This window comes from Manacus candei, unplaced genomic scaffold, assembly GCF_025592945.1.
Source record: "Manacus candei isolate 608988 ecotype Guabito, Panama unplaced genomic scaffold, ASM2559294v1 h1tg000077l, whole genome shotgun sequence".
Taxonomy (NCBI): Eukaryota; Metazoa; Chordata; class Aves; order Passeriformes; family Pipridae; genus Manacus; species Manacus candei.
The window spans coordinates 8,611,467-8,632,695 of NW_026138125.1; the positions used below are offsets into that span (position 1 = coordinate 8,611,467).

At 40.8% G+C, this 21,229-nt stretch overlaps 2 protein-coding genes across 29 annotated transcripts in view; both read right to left on the reverse strand.

Annotated features, from left to right (window-relative positions):
• Positions 1-28: 28 nt before the first annotated feature.
• WDSUB1 (WD repeat, sterile alpha motif and U-box domain containing 1) lies at positions 29-16,026 on the reverse strand. Of its 13 annotated transcripts, none has more exons than XM_051810405.1 (12): positions 14,209-14,226; positions 13,818-13,940; positions 11,846-12,258; positions 8,640-8,824; positions 8,041-8,142; positions 7,253-7,346; positions 5,487-5,520; positions 3,763-3,803; positions 3,560-3,666; positions 2,507-2,686; positions 1,577-1,717; positions 29-420 (listed from the first exon to the last, which is right to left on the reverse strand). In XM_051810405.1, the coding sequence occupies exons 3-12, from the start codon at positions 12,241-12,243 to the stop codon at positions 260-262; spliced, it is 1,443 nt and encodes a 480-aa protein (XP_051666365.1). In that variant the 5' UTR covers positions 12,244-12,258; positions 13,818-13,940; positions 14,209-14,226; the 3' UTR covers positions 29-259. The 13 variants fall into 13 exon arrangements, with proteins under 13 accessions (XP_051666365.1, XP_051666373.1, XP_051666364.1 ...); XM_051810413.1 differs by lacking the exon at positions 14,209-14,226 and adding an exon at positions 12,950-13,086 and having other exon boundaries at positions 11,846-12,215; positions 13,818-14,146; XM_051810404.1 differs by lacking the exon at positions 14,209-14,226 and adding an exon at positions 12,950-13,086 and having other exon boundaries at positions 13,818-14,146.
• Positions 16,027-16,172: 146 nt separating this feature from the next.
• The window catches only part of BAZ2B (bromodomain adjacent to zinc finger domain 2B), a 115,092-nt gene continuing 110,035 nt past the window's right edge, over positions 16,173-21,229 (reverse strand). For all 16 annotated transcript variants that reach the window (XM_051810385.1, XM_051810373.1, XM_051810369.1 and 13 more), the window contains 4 exons: positions 20,624-20,770; positions 19,652-19,911; positions 18,851-18,994; positions 16,173-17,646 (listed from right to left, as the gene is read on the reverse strand). In XM_051810385.1, the coding sequence (XP_051666345.1) occupies positions 17,493-17,646; positions 18,851-18,994; positions 19,652-19,911; positions 20,624-20,770 (705 nt within the window). In that variant the 3' untranslated portion in view covers positions 16,173-17,492. The remainder of the gene's footprint in view (positions 17,647-18,850; positions 18,995-19,651; positions 19,912-20,623; positions 20,771-21,229) is intronic.

Consider the following 21,229-nt stretch of genomic DNA (forward strand, 5'->3'; position numbering starts at 1 on the left):
GAAAGACTGTAGACTCAGAAGTCAGAAATGTAGTGAAAATTTTAAGAAAACTTTATTTGAAAAACTGCTATTACTTCATTTCTTGAACAGAAATACCACAAAGGAAAAATAACCAATAACTTTAAAAAGTTCTTCTGGGAGCTTCCACCAGTGAAGGTTTTCTTTGAAAGAGCCACAGATTAGACCAGAAATAGAACTTTTTTTCCCAGTTGTTCCTGATACAGTTAGTTCCTTTAGCTACACAGAATTCCAAAGGGGTTTAACATTTCTGCTGAGTCTCCAGCCAGCGAGTGATGGCCATTTTTAGTGTCCTGTTTGGTGTGAGCATAAGGGAGTGGAGGGGAAGATTGGTCATGGGACTAGATCGTCTCTTATTGCTGATCCAGTGTTCCATTGCTTCCCTTTCATAGGAATAGCCATCTACAACAAAACCATCAACAGAAGCTCCTGTTACAGAGGCGTGGGCACTGTGGCACTCCACGAATTTTAGATATTTAAATGGAAAGGAAGGAAATACATCCAAACAGGAAAAATTGAGATTTAGAGTAAGTCTATGGTCTGTGAGAGCTCTACTGTGAATATAAACAGTTCAGGCTAGTTTCATGTTTCTATCTCTGACTGCAAAGCACCAAAGTATATTATACATGTTAAATAAGACTGTCTTTTCAGTTTGACTGATCCATAATGTGAAGTAAAAGCTCTTTAATACAAAATAGCTAACACAGCTAAAGCTTGCTGCGCCCATGACCACTGTGGGTGCCTACCTGGCTGCCCCAGCACTGAGCTGGGCCCCTGCTGAGCCTTCACCAGCTGGCCAGTTTCAGGGCTTCAGCTCTTCAGTTGGTACCTAAACAAGGTGTTACTTAAAGAAGAGAAATGTGGCCCCCGCTCAGTGTTATTTAGCCCAATCACCCAGAAATCTCTCTGATGGAGATTACACTGCTCACCCTGTATTCAGTAAAGCCACTGCCACTCCAGCAGTTAGCAAATGTCTTCATACTTTGAGCATTTTAATTCTCAGGAGTCTGACACCTCACGACTGAAGTTAATCACTGCGTCAGAAGAACTTACACTGATCTTCTGATGACTGTATGCCCCTCCCCACCCCCAAGATTAGAACTACTAAGCACTAGTTCTCCATAGAATGTTTTACCTGTAGAACATCATAAGCTCCTGGTGTAGCATAGTTCAAAGACCTTGCTGAATTTAAAGGAGTCTCCTTCAATACAAACTTCTAAGTGCCCTAGAGATGGTGTGCTAAGTAGTAATGAGCCTGGGTTTCCTTGGCTTTTTGCCCCAGTGTGTGCACTTATTTTGCACTTATCAAGCCAAAGATGTAATTAGGCTTGTAATTATATTTGCAAAGGCACATTAAAAAAAAGAAACAAATGCTTGATACAGTATTCTTCTTCCTATTAGAGATGTCATTTGGCAAATTAAGCATTTATCACAATTCTGTTTTGTTGCAACAGCTATTTAAAATAGTTTATCTTTCTGATAAGACAGGCCCATTTTTGTGTTCCCACACCGATCTTTATCCTCAAGTAATTTTAACTGATGTCATGTAAAGACATACCCGCTGCAATGACAGGATCCTTCATAAGCTCCCTTGTTATAGGACACAGGAACTCATCAGGGACAGGAACAGACACTGAGCTCATTGTCATCCTCAGTTCTTCAATCTTCTGGAGAATTTTACTGCGCAGGCCTAGAGACTCTGAAAAATTATTCATACATGAAGCAGACATGGCAAAAAGTCAGCAGCTGCTTCAAGAGACACAGTTCCATCTCACCACCCCCCAACCAAAAACCTGCAGCCAGCCCAGGGCCAGGATGTCTCTCCTGCTACTCAACAGGAACCTGAGTAAGGAAAACAACCAGTAAAACCAACACAGGTGCAGCAGTGCTGCAGAGCCATGGCTGTGTGGTGATAAACTCCTAACATTTAGTTAAACTGGGACTGCAGTAGCACTGAAAATCTTGTTCATCTTGGGCAGGTAGTATTTTCCTGTTTTGTAAGTGCTTGAGCCGTGGCAGGTAGAGAGCAATTCTTCAAGTCAGTTTTGTCAGGCCATAATTTTTATACCTTTGTTGAGTCCTTTCCCCACAGAGAACTCTTATTTTCAGCAGGTCATTGATCACATTCAGTTCTCACAGGACTTCCTAGTCAGTGTTAATTGACTGGCCTCAGCAGGTGATGCTGCAACAGAGTTTTAGGCTACTTCAATGCTAAAGACAACGTGCAGAAACTGAGGAAGCCAGGGGGCTTTCGTGGATGACAATTCTGTCAGATTCCCAGCACCTGTTATTTCTAGAATTCAACAAAGCTGGCTGCTACACAGAGATACTGTGATCTCATACAGACCAAGTCAACACACGCAATGGTAATGAAATAAAAAGGCATTCTGGGGGGGGAAATCCATGTATGGAATTCTTAACTTTCTTTTATTACAACATTTCAAAGTCCTTTAAAAATTAAAAACTATTTGGATTTCCATACTCTTACCGATTTTTAATTCATTAGCAAGACCTTCCTTAGTAAGATTCAGTAGCTCCTTGCCATCAATATTATTCATTTTGAAAAGCCCAACAAAGTCTGCTAAATCTTGTGCACAGAGCCAGGCTGAAACATCATCCTCTGACCAGTCCTCAACAGCCACCTCAGATTCAGTTTCTACAATATTTCCTTTGGAAATGAAAAAGACAGTTACAAAACAAAACAAAAACCAAAAAATCCCCAATCAAACAAAACAAACCCACAAAACCCAAAAAACAACCAACAATGAAACCCCCCAGTTCTAAGAAACAATGTCATTAATGAACTCTGGTTTTAAGTGTTCTCAGTACTATACATTCTCCATCTAATAAAAGAAATGCTTATTAGACATTATTTTGGGGAAGAGGCACGATAATTTTTGTCTTTTTACCTGTCAATTTTCAAAGTTTAGAAGAATTTAATCTCTCAGATGCCCACATGTCTGTAAAATCTGAACTGAATAACTAAAAACCAGAAAAGTGGAACCATCTCACACCTCCTTAGAAAGCAGACTAAAGCCCAAACTTATTCTTGTGCTTTGAACGAGATCACATGTACCTTTGTTCCACAAATTTTGGGTGCTGATGTGTTTTGTAACAGTAGCTATCTTGGGTTTTTTTCACCTGTAACAACTGGTAAACTGTTTTTCTTGTTGACAATTATGCTTGCAATTAGCATATTTTCTGGTTAACCCATCACAAATGATGCTTGTCCAAAACGTCTTTCAGCACTCTGGCAATAATATTCATCTCTTAAATGCTGTCCAGAGAGCAAGCAATGGCAAATATCAGAAAAGAAGATACAGCAGATTAATCAAATTAAGATACATCTAGTATATTTTTCTTTAAAAAAATAACCAAATTCCTTTGTAGGACTTCAGTCAGGTCAGTTCAGAGAAAAGACCAGTAACAGGCACACAATTCTGAGGTTACACATTAACTGCAGGTAAGAATGTGGGGGGTTTGCATCTTCGGAAGGTGCTCTGAATTTAAAGAACAAATTACAAACACTTCACACACTGACCTGCAGAGGGTTGCTTCAGGTCCAACTGCCATATGTGCACAGTTTTATCCATTGAGCCCGTGGCAAGTAAGTGACTATGTGGTGCAAAAGCACAAGTTGTAACATATCTGCAAATAAAAAAAAGAACACTGTGAAAATTCACAAGAAAAAGACTTAATTTCTTTTATTAACAGTGAAACAGAACAATCATATTGAATTCTTACCTGGTATGCTGAGACAAAGTACGAAGGGTATTGCCAGTACTCTGTAAAAGAGTTTTTGTAATTTTCAATCTTAAAGAATAAAAAGAACATTTCTTCATTTGCATGCTTCCTCTCAAAGTAAGGAATATTGCCTCTTGAAAGGTGACACAAGTTACCTTCAGAGAAGTTACACAGCCTTGACAAAGCTGATCAGCAGTAGAGGCAGAACTGCAACTTGAATTTCCTGCCTGAAGCCCCCCTGGATTCCCTGGGGCACTGCCACCCTTCCCAATGAGCCAGCACGGAACATGCAGAAGAACCGTGCCAGAAACATCAGCTGAATGAATTACATCCATACTGGCTGACTGTTCGTGGGGATAAAAACATTTCTTTTACAAATCTGGTCTTAGAAATGACCAAAAGGGAAGAGATTTAAGCCACGATCCTTCAATGGGACCAGTAATTAACCACAGCAGTGGTTCTCCTATTTGGCCACTAAATATCAATAAAAAACCAAATTCCTGAATTTCCACAGTTTTCATTTATGATTGAAAGACTTTCCCTCTTATGAAAGATACCTTTTTTTGACAGGTACAGACGAAGTGGGAAGATGATGAGCAGTTATTCAGAATCACTAATTGATCAGTCAGCACTCCAGTAGTTTGAGCTGCCCAACATGATCAAAGTGCCCTATTTTAGGCCAAAATCTCTCTCTGTCCCATGAAGGCTTTATGTCCCCACTTTTCCCCACAAAATCACAGGGGATCTCTGCAGATCACCTAGTACAGACCCCTTGCTAAAGCAGGGCCACCTACAGAAGGTGTCCAGGTGGGGTTTGAGCATCTCCAGAGGAGAATCCACAACTAGAAAAGTTATTGTCCCATCTGATAAAAACCAAAGGCCACAAAAGCTGACAAACAGTATTAAGAAATACTTATGCTGTGGTTTTGTGCATCTTTTAATTTTCTGAAGCTCCAAAACTCTGGAGGACTTCTTACATACCTGTCTAAACTTCAGACTACTAAAATAACTGGACTAAAAACTGTGCAAGTATCATATTAGTGATTTTGGTGAAAAACTTTAACACTAATTTAAAAATTGTATCAACACATTAGGTATGTGCAGAGCAAGCTGAAGAAGCTTAAAATTTGTTCATCCTCCATTTTCAGCAAAATTATTTTTTTTAATATTAGAAAGTACTAGAGGTAAATAGCACTTACAGGTGAACCATGAAAGATGTAATAACATTATTACAGAAAATGCTTAAACAGTATGTTTTAAGGAGAAGACATTTAACATAATTTTCTTGACTTCTTTATTATGCTTCTATTTTATCTGCACTTTATATATAATTAACTAAAGAATTTCTATGATCACCATTCCCAATTTTATGTCAAAAGCTACACTCCTCCTTGCTTTGGAAGTTAGGCATGTTAGGATAAACAAAAAATCGTTCTGCTTCAATATGAACACAACTTGTAAGTATGGAATTAATTGAATAATACCCTACTGCAGAGAAATCAACAAATCCTCAAAATGTAGATAAAAAGTGAGAAAGACTGATCAATTCTCAAGAGACACTTTTCCTTAGACAACTCCTGCTCCTCCCCCCAAACGCACAGTAAATAATTTGGGATTATATCGTTTCTATTCTTCAATATTCCTTTATGCTGATAAGACACTGCAGCAGTACTGACATTAAAAGACAACAACCCAATGAATGGTCTGTACTATGCTATACTTACAGTTTCATAGATTATGACACACTTGTCCACAGACCTTTAAAAAAAACAGACATTAAAATGAAGCAGAGAGGAAAAAAGAAACTGTTTTTCATGAAGAAAGGAGGAAAAACCTTTTTTTGCAAACAATGTAAGATCAAACATATTTCTTAACAACACCTGATGCAAAGTTTAGATATCTATCTCCCCTCCACCAGTGCCCACCTTAAACAACACTGACCAGTGTGAAGTAAAAACCAGCCAATACGAAAACTCTGCCCTTGCATGAGAATTCCCGAGGCAAAGGATTTGCACAGTTGCTTTTGCCCCCACTCTCTCTACCATATCTCTGCTTTATATCTTTGCAAGTAGCATCTGTAAAGCAAATGCAGTCTGGCTGTCCAAGATCTACTCTCAGCCCTTCTTATTTTTGAGACCTTTCCATTTGCAAAGCAAGCCAGAGGAAGTTGTGTCATGCAATACATAAAATATAGCTGTGCAATGCAATCAGTACATACATATTTCATGAAATACAAATTGCACAGTTATTTACCATGGCAGCAGTATTTCCTGAAAGATTTTATGGGATAGACATTTCACTTATGACAATGTAAGTGAAAACAATAATCTGTACATCTAAGGGAAAATAAAATAACTCTACATCACAAACATTCATAATGATCTTCAAATACTGAAAAAGACTCCCTTAGAAAGAATATAAAGCAAAGTGTCAAAGCAAGCTATTGTCTCCTGGGGTTTGTTTAGTTTTAAGTTTATTTGCTGGCAATTGTAGTCTTTTTCCTTTGCAAGACATCAGCCTTTCAGTTTAGAAAGTCTTTGTAAATAAGACAGTTAAAATTTAGAGTGGAACCACTGTATTTGCTACTTCAAGCTACCACTTAGTTTAGAAGTGACTAAATACCTTTCATGAGAAGAGCAGAGTAAAAGCATACAGTCACTAATATTCATAAAACCATAAGTGATTATACCTACCTTATTTATAACTTCCTCTCTCAACAGCTTGGTCCCTGAGGAAAGCCACTAGCAACGAGCTGCTGCTGAGCATCAACCAGCCCTTTGAGTCTGACCACAGAGCCCCCTGTGCGAGCCCCCTCCCCTCACAGCTGCCTGGAACCCTGGGGGCCGTGCCCACAGCCGGCAGCATTCCCTGTGCCCACCCTGTCCCCACAGCCAGCCCTCCCCTCACACACGGCTCCTGGGATCAGCATTCCCTGTTCCCACAGCCAGCCCTCCCCTCACACACAGCTCTTGAGGGCCGTGCCCACAGCCGGCAGCATTCCCTGTGCCCACCCTGTCCCCACAGCCAGCCCTCCCCTCACACATGGCTCCTGGGGGCAGCATTCCCTATTCCCACCAGCCAGCCCTCCCCTCACACACAGCTCCTGAGGGCCGTGCCCACAGCCGGCAGCATTCCCTGTTCCCACAGCCAGCCCTCCCCTCACACATGGCTCCTGGGAGCAGCATTCCCTGTTCCCACAGCCAGCCCTCCCCTCACACACAGCTCCTGGGAGCAGCATTCCCTGTTCCCACAGCCAGCCCTCCCCTCACACACAGCTCCTGGGAGCAGCATTCCCTGTTCCCACAGCCAGCCCTCCCCTCACACACAGCTCCTGGGAGCAGCATTCCCTGTTCCCACAGCCAGCCCTCCCCTCACACACAGCTCCTGGGAGCAGCATTCCCTGTTCCCACAGCCAGCCCTCCCCTCACACATGGCTCCCTCTGCCCTCCTCACTTCCCCGTGCTTTCCACAAGCACAAGGTGCTGCTTACCCCGACACCAACATCTGCCCATCGTATGAAAATGCACAAGCCAGAACTGGGGCAGAATGTCCATTCAATGTGCATTTATATTTTAATTCAACACCTAAAAATACAGAAAGGAAATTATTACATACGGGCATATCTGACAAGGTACAAGACAAACCACTTTTAGAAGCATAAAGCTCCACCAAAGATGTGACTCTGTGACATACCATCTACAAAGACCACAGAGACAACTTAATTTGAACATCTCCAACTTCCTCACTTTGTAGTCTTAGCATGTCTCACAGTGTTTTAGATATTAAATGCATATCTGTACACACACTATTCATCCTTACAGACTTTTATATAAAAGAGATTACAAAAAAGTACCCTCTGTAGATGTTTTTGGCCATTTACCCCGTCTCTACATTGCAGTTTTAGGAGGAACCACTACTCTTTTCATTTCTCCAGCAATTGCTCAAGGCCCAGGACATATTGAAACATGAAAGCAAACCTCTCCATGGCCTGGCAGATTAAGAGGTTTCAACCTATTGACCTGTTCAAAGGCCACAGTAGATTTTTTTTTAAAATCTTTACTTTTACTGTTATTGATAAATAGATGGGTAAATAAAATCTACATGGGGCAGCAGCATCAAGTGGTCAATGCCTCAGCTGCTCTCCTGCTAACAGTTCAGAAAACTTTCAACTTGTGGTTAGTTTGGCTGTGAATTCAGCAGTATAATTTTGATCTTCGATTTAAACTGTCACTAAAGACTTAAGACATTGGTATATGAAAAAAACATTGCTGTGCTCACCTAAGAAATCTGCAAATAAAATAAGCCAAAGCTTGATCTGATTATCTTGTCCACAAGAAGCCATCTGGAAGTATTTGAATCCACTTTCATTATCTGATAAAACTAAAATATATTAATGGGAGTTAGAAGCACTGAAAATAACAGCATACCAGTAAACTACATCAGCAAAAAATCATTACAGAAGTTCTAAAATTGCTTAGAAGAAAGAAATCAGTATCATTGTTATACTGTTCCCTGAACAAGTAGATAAAGACCAGAGCTGTGCTCATATTTTAAGTTTTCTTGATGGTAAATGTTTGATTCCTCTATCTACTGAGTGCACCGACATACTCTTTTTAATTTTAATTCTATGGTTATACTAATTTTCTCTACAGTTCAGTAGTTCTCAAAGTTATCACCTTGTTTATTGACCTAGTACATTCTTTGCCACCTCCCTGACCACAGCTTTTACTAAAAATATTCACAATACTTTAAACATCAACTCTTCCCAAGGTCATTTGTATCTTGAGCATTGCTAACAAAAATAATATGAAAAGAAGAGCTAGAAAGAACTTTTTTTTTTTTTAAATGTTCCTCCCCTGATGAGTTAAGTAACTAACCAGATACTGGATTTGAAGAAATATCACAGCAGGTAACACCAAGATCATGTGCTTTTTCATTATACAGGCATCTCATTTTATCATCCCAAATGGTTAAATCACCACTTGATGATCCAGTGACAAAGAAATTTCCATTGGGAGAAAATGCACAAGCCACCAAAGAACCATCTTTAACATTTCCAGACCTGAAAAGCAAGAGTACACAGGATTTGAATTTAGAATAAGTACAATTCTGAAGAAGTGATCTATCAAACACCATCTGATACAATAAGCCAAACTTCTAAGTTCTGCACATCAGGACTTGGTAATACAAGGAAGAGAAACTCAACCCAGCTACGGGAAGAGATGCCAAATAAGCACTGCAGCAGGGAACACACCTGCTCTTTGACTGCAGGAGGAAAAACATGAGATGGCACCCCAAGGCAATAATTTTAACTGAGTGATAATTTTCAAACTACTTGCATGGACTTTACATTTAAAAGTAACATTCTACAGCAGGGTACATTTTAAAAGTCAAAGGTAAATGCACATTATCATAACACAGATTTACATGTACACAAACAAGGGAAAAAAGATTCCCACAATTCCTCTGTTCTGTTTTCAAAGACAAAACAGAACACCTACTAACCCATATCATAAGCTGTAGCTGAGAAGAACACTTTGTGATTTATGATGTAGGGTTAATTTTGAACAACATGTACACAAGAGAAAGCAATGTAGAAAAAAAGTCTCTATTTCAACTAAGCAAAAGCACTTTGTAGAACTGATCTTTAAAGAAAATTTCTAGCAGATACAGAAGTGTGGTCAATCCTCAGGAGGGAAGTGGGGTCAACCTGACATCCTTTACCTTATCTGATAATAACCTAAAGTCAACTGAAAGTGTCTCACTCCTTTTAACGGACAGCAGATCCAGCCCAGCATGCAGAGCTGAACCTACAAGTGCAGGAAGAAAATCAACAGCCATAAGCAACAGTCACACAGCAAGAAATGTCTGTCTTATTTACTCTGTCATTGTATCTTGTAGAAGCTGCTCATTCTCTTTTGCTGATAGAAGTTTTATTTACTGTGAGAGGTGTCAGACTTAATGTCACAGAAGTCAATAACTCTCCCTGAGAGTCTTGCTAATCAGACCCAGGACTTTCTACAAAGCACTGACTCCTTTAATTCTATCATTAAGAATACTGTCAAATCCACTACTCCCATTTTCATATGCAGAATCCTTTTTCCGTAGTGCAGCCTTTAAAACTTTCCTTCTTTCACACAAAAAGTTGCAGATTCTGCTCTGAAAACGTAACAGTAACATAAACAGCACTGTACATGTTCAGAGTATGCATTTAAGACTTATGGGCCAGATATTAGTATGGGAACTACTGAACAGAAAACAGAGACCACTAAGAAATACACATAAATTAACTTGCTTTCATGATGTTCACATCCATCACAGAGATTATTTAAATAGTCATCTTACTTCACAACTTGAACAGTCAATTACAACAGCAGAGCAGATAAGGAATAAGTGGCTACCTTTGTTCTAATTACCATCCACATATTTGGTCAAGTGACATAACAGTGTGGCAAAAGGTGTTCTCTTCTTCAACATCAACACAATCGACTGTTGCAAAAGAAACAGAGGACCACAGACTGACACTAAATGGTTAACTAACATCCTCTGACATAATTTTTAAGTACCTTGATAATTTCTATGTGATATTGATCTCAGCGTTTAAAACCAGGACATGTGCATTTTTCTATCTGCAGTTACAAATGACAGTAAAAAAAATTCATCATCTGAAAATACATACACATATACACATCCCAAAATACATATAATTAAAGTTAAGCTGACTACTGCTGGCGAGTTAACACACTGAAATGAACTTTTAATAGCTCAAGGGGACAGGATTGGGATGTTCAAGTTCTTTCTTACTTCTCTACAATGCAAACAATGTCAAAGCAGACAAACCCTTACAGTTCAGAATACTAATGACTGAAATTCCAAATTTTTCTTAAAGATAAAAATAAGAAAAAATATGTAATCACTACTTCTTTATTGTCTGAAAACAAAACAACCACTTCAGCATTTCTTTATGCATTAGAAAAACCACGGTGGCAAAAATCTATAAGAATTCTGTTTATGGACAAATTTCCAGATTTACACTATTTCAAGTAACTACAATAAATCATTTTAAAAAACTTTACAGTTCCCATCTAAATCACTGCTGTGGAAGGCAAAGGCAGAGAGGCCACGATTACCAACACCAAACAACCTTGGCTTTCACAAATGTCTGCTCCTTCAACCTTAAGTGAAAGTTCAATTCTCTCAATCCTTAACTACTTTCCAAACTTTGAAGAGCAGTTGTGTAATTGCAGCTCTAAAACCTAAATAACATCTTGCCCAAGTACAGATTACAACAACTGGCCTGAAGACTTTCCTGAAAGACAAAGATGTAGAGGAGGACTTAGAAGATCACTCTAAGGTTCACACCTTTAACTGTGCAACATCAATAAATATAATCATCTGCTTTGTTTCAAATGTTTCTTGGAAACCCATGTCATACTTAACTCATTTAGCTCCAATAATCCTTTCTGTCACTGTTATGTCTCAAATTGCATGGTTTCAGGACACGTCCATAGTTTCCAAACTCTGACTGCTGGATTACTATCAAGCTTCTAAGACCTTCTTGGACTCCAAACTCCTAGTAATTAAATATTTAATTTATACCACTATGTATAATACAATATAAAGTACACAGTACAGTCAGGCTCCATTAACTAGCTGTATATTACGTATCGCAGTTTGCTGACTCGCTGCTTAGGAACCAGATGCAATGCAGTACACAATGCATCATGATTTCATGTTAAATCATGAAATGAACTTTTAAAAAAATCAGGATTTAGATGCAAGATAACTGAGTAAAAATTAAAGCTTCTTGAGTTTGCATTAACATAAGAAAAACCCAAAAGAACCCAAAACAACAAAACCAAACCAACCAACCAAAACCAAAATCCAACAACAAAAAACCCCACCAAAAAACCCCAAAAAGACTCAGCATTTCTCCCAATCTTAGGGTCTTCCAAGTCCTATCCCCGTTTCTTCGTGATACCCATCAGCGGTGTAAGCCTGTGAGTCCTGTACGCAGCACAGCACACTACTCACACTACGCTCCTGCAGGCCAGGGACGGGCCCGAGAGCCCCCGGCACTGACCTGTAGAGCTGGAGCGACTGGACGTCCCAGAGCACGAGGGTGCCGTCGGCGGCCCCCGCGAGCAGGTGGGAGCCGCGCGGGCAGAAGCGGCACACGCGGACGGGGCTGGCGCGCGGCTGGCCCAGCACTGCCAGCCGGCAGCCGTCGCGCGTGTCCCACAGCGCCGTGGTGCCGTCCGTGGAGCACGAGGCCAGCACGCGGCCCGACGGCGAGAAGCAGCAGCAGTGCACCGCGTACGTGTGGCCGCGCAGCGGCGAGTACGGCAGCTCGGAGAAGTCGCGCAGGGAATACACGCGAACGGTTTTGTCCAAGGAACACGTAGCCAAGCACGACGACGAGAAGGCGCAGTAGTTGATGTCATCACTGTGATCTGATAAACTGTGAATTAGTGTTGCCATTTTCAAATAAAGAATCTGAAAAAGAGTTCAACAGTCAGACTTAACTTCCCTATTTCAGAAATGAAAAGACACTTTCTCCAGGAAAAAAAAAAAAGGAAAAAAATTCATTTGCAAAGGCACATTTTTCATCTAAGCATCATTTAGGCATAGAATCACAGAACAGTTTGGGTTGGAAGGGACCTTAAAGTTCATCCTGTTCCACCCCCTGCCATGGGCAGGGATACCTTCCCCTATCCCAGGTTGCTCCAAGCCCCGGACACTTCCAGGGATCCAGGGACAGCCACAGCTTCTCCGGGCAACCTGTGCCAGGGCCTCCCCACCCTCCCAGGGAACAATTTCTTCCTAATCTCTAATCTAGACCTACCCACAGTTTAAATCCATTCCCCCTTCTATCACTATATGCCCTTGTAAAAAGTCCCCCTCCAGCATACTTCTAGAGTGTGGCTGGAGTATTTCACAGTGAAGACGGAGACAAAGAAGCCATTCAGTCCCTCAGCTTTCTCCATGTCCCAGGTAAACAGGTCTCACATTTCCTTTCAGAGAAGGCCCACATTTTCTCTAGTCTTCCTTTTATCACCAACGTGCCTATAGAAGCTTTTCTTGTTGCCCTTGACATTCCTAGCTGGATTTAAATCAATCAGGACTTCAGCTTTCCCAATCTGATCCCTGACTACTCAATCAATTTCTCTTTATCCTCATAGGCTACCTGTCCTTGCTTCCATTCTCTTCCTTTTGTGTTTGAATTTGTCCAGGAGCTTCCTTCTGCTCCTTTCACAGACAGCAACAGTAGTGATGGCAAAACATCACAGCAATAATAACAGCCTGAGGTTTGACAAGAGTTGACTAAAACATTTAAGTCAAAATGTGAACATTAGTTGGGTGATCAGAATCTGAACCTCTCAGGAAATTGCATTTGCTGCTACACAGAACAGCAAAAGAAAATATGAACATCACACACATTTTCCCAGTACTTAAAACTGCAGTGTCAGACAAGTGATATACACTGCTGAGGTCTGGGAAATCCCCAAAAAGGCACATCTCAACCAGTTACTCCCATGCTGCAGATCACAGCCAAGCTTCCTGAGAATAAGGAAGCACTGAGCCAAAACGAACTGCTCACGCAACTCTAAAAAGATGTTTATAATGAACAAAAGCAGTAATACTGTTTATATTGAGTTAACTTAAATAACAGTCTGCTGGTTTAGATAAGTATTTGATTCTGAACAATTTCAATGCTGAGGCATCTGCAAATAAAATCATATATATTCATACATTTTAAAAACATATAAATTTATATTCACGTGTTTGTATGTATGTGGACATACAAATATGTATATTATGCATACATGCACAGGTATGTATGTAGACATACAGACACAAAGGTACATATAAGGGCAAAATCCCTGTTCTCCTCAGGTAGTGTATGGCAGGCCAGTTTAGTTAAAGACTAAATCATTGCATACTCCCTGTTGTAGCTTCAGGATTTTCAGAGTTTTACTACTATTCTCTTTAAAACCATTAGGGAGATGTAGTGTCAATAACATGTCTGATCTGTAGAAAGAAAATGAACATACTTTCTTCAATTATGAGAAACTGCAGAGTCAGACAAAGCTTGACATCTAGAAAGATGAGGCTGAAAAAGCGACCTTAATCTCACTGTTAAGAGACTTTCAGGAGCTCACTGCAGGAAAGCAAACCTAGGAACGAGATGTTTCAGTATCAATAAACTGGCTGAGGGAGCGAGGAGCACCGGGAGCGTTCGTCACCAGAGAAATGTTCAGCACCACGGCATCACCTCCTCTGGCGATTACCCCCAGCAGCTGCCCACATGAAAAGCGACAGCAATGCCCGATACGGCTTACAGCCCCTTCCCTGTTACTATGGCCCACAGCCCACCCCACACAGCCCACCGCTCTCGGGAGGGCGGCGGGGTCACCCCGAGCTCCAGTGGCGCGTGAACACCACCTCGCCCGGCACCGCGGCCGCGGGGCACGGCCGCCCCCGGCGCTGAGGGACCCCGGCGGCTCCCGGCCGGCGCTGAGGGACCCCGGCGGCTCCCGGCCGGCGCTGAGGGACCCCGGCGGCTCCCGGCCGGCGCTGAGGGACCCCGGCGGCTCCCGGCCGGCGCTGAGGGACCCCGGCGGCTCCCGGCCGGCGCTGAGGGACCCCGCCCGCTCCCGGCTCCCCGCACCACCCGCGGGGCCTCCTGCCTCGGCCGCCCCGCACTGCCCGGGACGCTGCGCACGCGCGCTCCCCCCCGCCCTCCCGACGTGGCGCAGCCCGGGCCAGCCCGCCCCGCCCGGGGCCGCACCACGGCGCGCCGGCCGCGGGGGGAACTGGCGCTGCGTTAGTCGCTCTGCCCGCCGCCAGCAGCGTCGGCCGTGAGGCGGCGCGGGCGCGGGTGGCGCAGGTTTCGGCCCTTCCCGCGGCTCCCCAGGGCCGCACAGCCCCGTCAGCGCTGTGGCTGCGCGACGCGGGCCCTGCCGGCACCTGTGAGGAGATGGCGGCGGGCCCGGGGCTCCGGCCGCTGCCGAACCCTCAGAGCCGGGCCCCCGCCGGCTCCGCCCTGGCACCGGCACCGCGCCCGTCCCGGCGCGAAGGGAGTTGAACAAACAGCTTCCCCAGCACCTGTCAGAAATTCACACCGTCGCCGCTGCACATCCAGATACACGCTCAGCAACTCATGCAAAATAAACGGTTTATCACCACACCTACTTTTTTTTCGAGGAAGACACAGTCACTTCCTCGGAGTCACCCTGTGCCCAGGAAGCATTCCCTGCTGTGTAATAATCTCCCTCCCGTGTTCAGTCTGTACCATCTCGCGTTCTGTTTTACGGCACGTTAGTTGACTGCACACCGTGTGGTTCACTGGCTGAAACCTGTCTCACCGGCATCACCGTAGTAGCTGTTACTGCCTTCAGCTTCCCAGCTGTTGAGCTGAATTAGGATACGAGCTGAAAAATTCCAAGTATGTATGTAGTGTCGCTGGTAACCTGGCTCTGACATTTCAAAAAAACTAACAGATCCAGTAGGGCAGACAAAGCATTGTCCAGTGCAGAATCCGAGACTGTTTTTCATCGAAGAATTAGTTTTCGGATTTATCTAAGCAAGCTTACCATCACACATTCACAACACTGATTAATCTTCACACCTCTGGTACATGTCAGCAAACCTTTTTACTGAAGTCTTCAGAAAGGTCATGAAAAGAAAAGGTGTGGAGCAGTCTGGGGGAGTTCATATTAGAATGCAAAACTGCCTGACACCCAGATATGAATTTTTTATTCTACGTAATAATGGATTATTTTAACAAGACTTTAGAAAAGAAAAATATCATCGAACAAGATATTCTGGGGAGGGCAACGGAAACAAACATTTCATTAAAAAAATAGGTACTGACTGTTCTTTCTTAGTAGAGGCAAGAACTATAACAGCAAGGGTGCATATAAACCAAGGCTCCAAGGCTCAAACGTGGCAGGCCTAGTTTAAAAGCAAAAAACACCCAACAGTGCTTTATGAGAGAGCTATAAGTACTGGTGTTCCACAATATCCCTTTGTAATTCTTCTGGTTTTCTTCAGTCAGAGCAAGGATTATGACTAATGCCCTCTACAGGCCAAAAAAGGGACAAAACTTCCCATGGACAGTGGTTTTCAGACACATTATCCATGGCGTGGGTTTCCATGACACGCGACTCCCACCGTAAGGGCACTGCCACCCCAGCCCTGGGGACACCCCGAGGCCTCCCTCAGTTAATGACAGACATTTACAGGTGGGACCTGCTCTCTGACTGCTGGCAAAGGCAATCGCTTCTTTGGAACCACCAGGAGAATGAGATGCACTGTAAGAACTGACTAAATGCAAGACTCCCAAGATATTAAAAAACAAAACACCTATATACACAGGAGCTGAAGTATTAAAATTGCCAAGAAAATCTGGTTTGCAAAACAGTCTTTTATTGTATCCGTGCCACACATACTAGTGAAAAATAACACTCCTAAAAAAGGAAAAGAAAAAGAATGCTACCTTTCCACAACATTTCTTTTAAATAAAACTTCAAGTACTCTTACATTAGTACAAAAAAAAATTCTGATCTATCTGCCCCAACAGGCCACCACAACACACAGTAGATAAAACACAGTGGTTACAAATGTCTTTTTCCGTTATTCTGTGGCAAGGCAAATGGAGGGAAATGTTTCTATGAAAAAATACTGTGTGCGTAGGAAATTGTCACAATTTTCTTCCACATGGGTACAAATGATTATACTTGAATTTGAGGCCGTGGTGGCTTGAAATTATATAACAAAATAGAAAAATGGAAAACTAATATCCCCTACACCCTGTTTCAAAGGCAGGCACTACCAAGATTAAGGAGACTCCACAGTGTTGGTAGAGGATAATTACTGTACAAGCCATAGAGCTATAATTACCTTAAGACTAAAATAAAATGCTACCATCCTCCTAAGGCATAAACAATAATGTCTGCAAACAATATGTACACATCATACATATTTAAAACAAGACTTAATATAAACAATAATGAACAGTATATACATGTCTCAATTTTTCTTCACTGTCTTGAAATACAATTTAACTACTCAAGTGATGCAGCAACATATATATAAATGTACTTGTAACTCTACAGTAAAGTTTAATTTTTAGTGCTTTCACAGCACATCAGTGTAAACAGTTTTACTTGGCTTTGTTTTATATTTTAAAACATTCCTTGTTGTATTTTCAACATTTAAAGCAATTTTCTAATTCTTCCTTTTCACAGAAAACGAAGATTCTGAATGCTGTATAATCATAAATAATTCATAAAATTAAATACATTCACTAAAAAATAAACTACAAAGTAAAAAAATGAAAAATAGATATTTATTGAAAGGGAAAAGAGAACCATTTCCCCAAGTAGAGCTCTGGTGGTTGAATATTCAGTGCGTTTTGATAAATTGCTATTGCACTATAACACCCCTTTCTTTGAAATTCTTTGGGTGTGCTTCCCTGTTCTACCTAAATTAGTTCGTTAAAACACACAAACCAATAACCAAGGGGCCATGGTTGCTGTAGGAGTGAAGCCTTTAAAACTAGTATCACAATTCTGTGATATTTTAAAGGAAAAAACCCAGTCATTAGTTACACATGTGCCTTGCACTTTCATGTAAATACAGTTCACATTGCTGGTCTCTTCAGTCCTTATTAGATGGAAAAAAAAAAAGAAAGAAAAAAAGAAAAGAAAAGAGTTCTGGTAGCTTCAGCTCACTTTGAAAATCTCTGTCCATTTTTTTTCAAAATATTTCCTCATGTTGTGGCCAGCCCTGCCTATGTCAGAATCGTCTTCATTGAAAGTTTCACAGTTGTCAAAAACAAGCCTGACATCCAGTGAAAATGCTTCAAGATTAGGGTACCTGGAAGAAGAAAAAGGTGAATGATTTCTGGAACATGGAGAATCAAAGGGGAAAAACACTTCAACTACATGAGAAAGAACTTTCTTAACATCAGTGAAAATTCAATGAATGTTTGCTAATAATGCTAATTATACTTTTAATTTTTAAATTCTGATTTAAATATTTACAGGAAAATGAATGTCAGTGCAAGGAAATACTCTCTCATCACTGTATTTGTTATTGTCCTCAAAAGCTTTGTAAGGTAGAATTTCATGCCTGTACTGGAAAACAAACTTGTTTAAAAACTAATTCTCCTTTCCCTTCAACAGCTTTCTAGTTAAAATGCTATGGCTATTTTCCATTTATGTATCTATTCTTGGGCTCAGGGTCCTTTCAAAGTAAGTGATGAGTAGAGCTGCATTTACCTACAAGAGGAACAAATGGCCACAAAAAAAGGCTGCCCAGATAAACATGAACATTGTCTTTGCTATTCTTTTTATTACCCCAAACATACACAGCCCAAAGAATGCTCCAATATTCACACAAATTATTAAAAAAAAAAAGAATAAAAGTTACAAGTCTACCGACACCAATAAGCACATATAGAGCATTTAAATCTCATATTCATGGGAGAAAAAGCCTGAAGAGGCTCAGTCTTCACAGATGACAAAATGTGCCTTGGTGCTGGGGAGTCCTAGAAGCACAGGGTTATGACAAGGAGGGAAGGGGTCAGAGTAATACACTGTCTTGCTCTTTTTTAGAAGTTGTGCTGTCTAATTCTAGGACTATAAAATGATTAGCCACCATTACTGGAGTGTGGCCACAACAGAGCTGCCAAGTCACTCCACATCTACATCATTTACAGGGACTCCACTCTTAAAGCCCACACAGATGGTTCTCTCTGACATGTAATAACACTAAGATGTCTCCATGAAAAAAAAGGTGAGGAGGAAAAGTTTTTCCTGTTGATCGTTTTGGTGCATTTGACCTGGCAGTTTTACTGTTTTTCAGCCAGTTCCACAGGTTCTCCCACCTAACATGGTATTTCACTTGGTTATGGCAAAGATAAAAGCATATAATTAAGAATTTTTATTGTTACTGCAGAAGTAACCACAGAGGTGTCAGAGCAGGCAGATCAATACAGTTTAGCTAATTTTAAAAAAATGTACTGTATTTTATTATTATTTTTAAAATGTAAAGTAAAATTTACAGTAGGTTTACTTACTGTCCACTACTTAGCTTGTCTCTAATGGTGGAAAAGTCCATAGGTTTTTTAATAACTTTCTTATAACCAGGAACAAGTTTCAAGTTTACAGGAAGTAAGAAAGGCCAGGCATCTTCATGAGTTTCCAATTCTGAGAGAATCATGCTGAATAAAATAAGGTTTAAAACCAATATTTTTAAGCTGTTCATACATTTACAGAGGTTTTCCATTGTTCTATAAATTCATCATGCACTGCCAAACTATTCACTTTATAAAAGGAAAGCACTTTATTCTGTGCCCTGTGAAAGGCTCAGAACAATATATATAAAGACAGACATCTTAACTGAGTAATTAAAATAACATTAAGTTCTCTCCAGACAACCTATGTTAAGAAGAAATTTTAATGGTCAGCATTCCAAAAGAAAAACATGGCTCTGCAGCTCTGATCATCAATGTAAACCATTCACAAACCAGTAAAAAAGGTGCTAATACTGACTTTCCAAAACTGTGACAAGGCTAAACTACACTGCTTTTGACTGACCAGCAATGGTATCACAGAAGATGATTCTTGTGTCCTCCTCCATAAAGCAAAGCCCTTTGGACACAGTGGACAACCCTCTTGGCTACACTTGGGAAAGCTGTCAGTACCACTGCTACTGGGGTTCATGTGTCCCATTCTTGGAAGAAGCATTATGTGTATATATGTCTATATAAATATGACAAAGAACAATGTTCTTGTTCCCCAGAACAGGGATAAAAAGAATCAGACATTACTTGTTTCAACAAGGTTTACACCCCTGAGTTTAGAATTTGAAACTTTACCTGCATACAGCCAGGTCCTTGGAGTCATCTCTCTTAGGTTTCTTAACAGCAGTGCAATTTTCTTGCTTTAACTGGCTTACAGAAACATTTTCATCCATTTTTCTTTTTTTAGGGTCTGTTTTTCCTTTTTTTAAGGAGGCGCTTGTAGTTGCAGAATCTTCATCCTCTGTTTCTCCTGCTAATTTCCTGCTTCTCTTTTGTTCATTACTTTTTTTCCCTTTGATTTGAAGCTTTTTTATCTTTAGAGTTTGACCACTTGCCTACAATAGAGAGAACTTAAATAAGTAATAACCAAGAAAGTACAGAAACCTCTGTTATCATTGATAGACAGAAACAAAGATCAGAAGCAAAAGCACCAAAACAAATGAAATATTTAATATTAGAGATTATTCACTTTTTGCTCTTCTCTGAAGGCAAATAAGGCTGCAGAAATTCCTGTTACTAGTGATTTAGGTTCTCAACTTGTGACAATATATAAAAGCCCCTGACATTTGGATTAGTAAAACAGTACCTCCTAACAAACAGGGCTGGCACCACTTTGGACGAACACATGTCTATTCCTAAAAGACTGATATAAACACATAAAATTAAAAAAAAATATATTTACTGAGTTTTTTTTCTCTGATTTTTCTTTTAAAACAGATTCTAAGACGTTGGTCTGTCAACAATGATGAAATTTGCAAGATAAATACTGAATAAATTCTAAAAGTCAGATTAAAAACTACGCTATTGAATCAGCATGAAAATTCTGTACCTACTTACATTAAAACCCCCACAGTTTAGAACAAATAAAACTGTAGCCTTTACTGCCACTAAAATCCAAGTTATATAAAACTGTTAATCTCATCATTTAATGGTAGCCCCACACAAAACACACAGACCATTATTTCTATTGATAAAAGCACCTGTAACTGTTCCATGTATAAACAGGTCACTCAGCTCAGGTCCCTTCCCCCTGCCAGGGAGTGTTACCTTTGCTATGCAGGCAGGGCAGAACCAGTCCCCATCTGGGATGGTGCTGATCTTGGGTCTGTGGCAGTAGGTGTGACAGCCTTTATCACAGCCATCACACAGGAGCAGCAGTTCCTCATTATCTCCCTTTCGACAGATTTGGCAGTACTGTAATTCATGAAAAATGGTTTTAATTCCATTTTTAAACTTTGAAACACAGGAATGGTACCTAAATTACCCTTCTCCTCCAAACACAAAAATTCACTCTCAAAATTCCTTTCATTTTACCCCAGTCAGAATCTACTGATGATCGCATCTGAAAAGGAATATATGCAGTATGTGAGGAACTGATCTAAAGGCTACATTTGGGAACACATTGGAAAAGCAATTCATTAAAAGACAGGTTTCCTACAGCACACAGAAGCATGAGCCCTTTTTGTAATTCATTAATGTCTGTGATAAGTAAAGGTATCTTAGACCTATCAAAACCCTCTGGCCCACACATATGATCTCAGAACTCTTCTCTTCATTTATGCCCACACTGTATATGTAAGTTGCTACTTAATAAAGAAGATTTATATTTTACAATAATATTTCCAAATAATTATCAGTAACGATCTTATCCAA

Coding starts and splice junctions, on each gene's coding strand:
- WDSUB1 (XM_051810403.1), bottom strand. CDS start 12,749: ATGGAGAAAGCTGAGGGACTGAATGGCTTCTTTGTCTCCGTCTTCACT. Junction 12,259..12,674: donor ACTCCAGCCACACTCTAGAA/GTATGCTGGAGG, acceptor ACTCTTTTTCAG/ATTCTTTATTTGAAAATGGC. Junction 1,718..2,506: donor TGCTAATGAATTAAAAATCG/GTAAGAGTATGG, acceptor ATAATTTTTCAG/AGTCTCTAGGCCTGCGCAGT.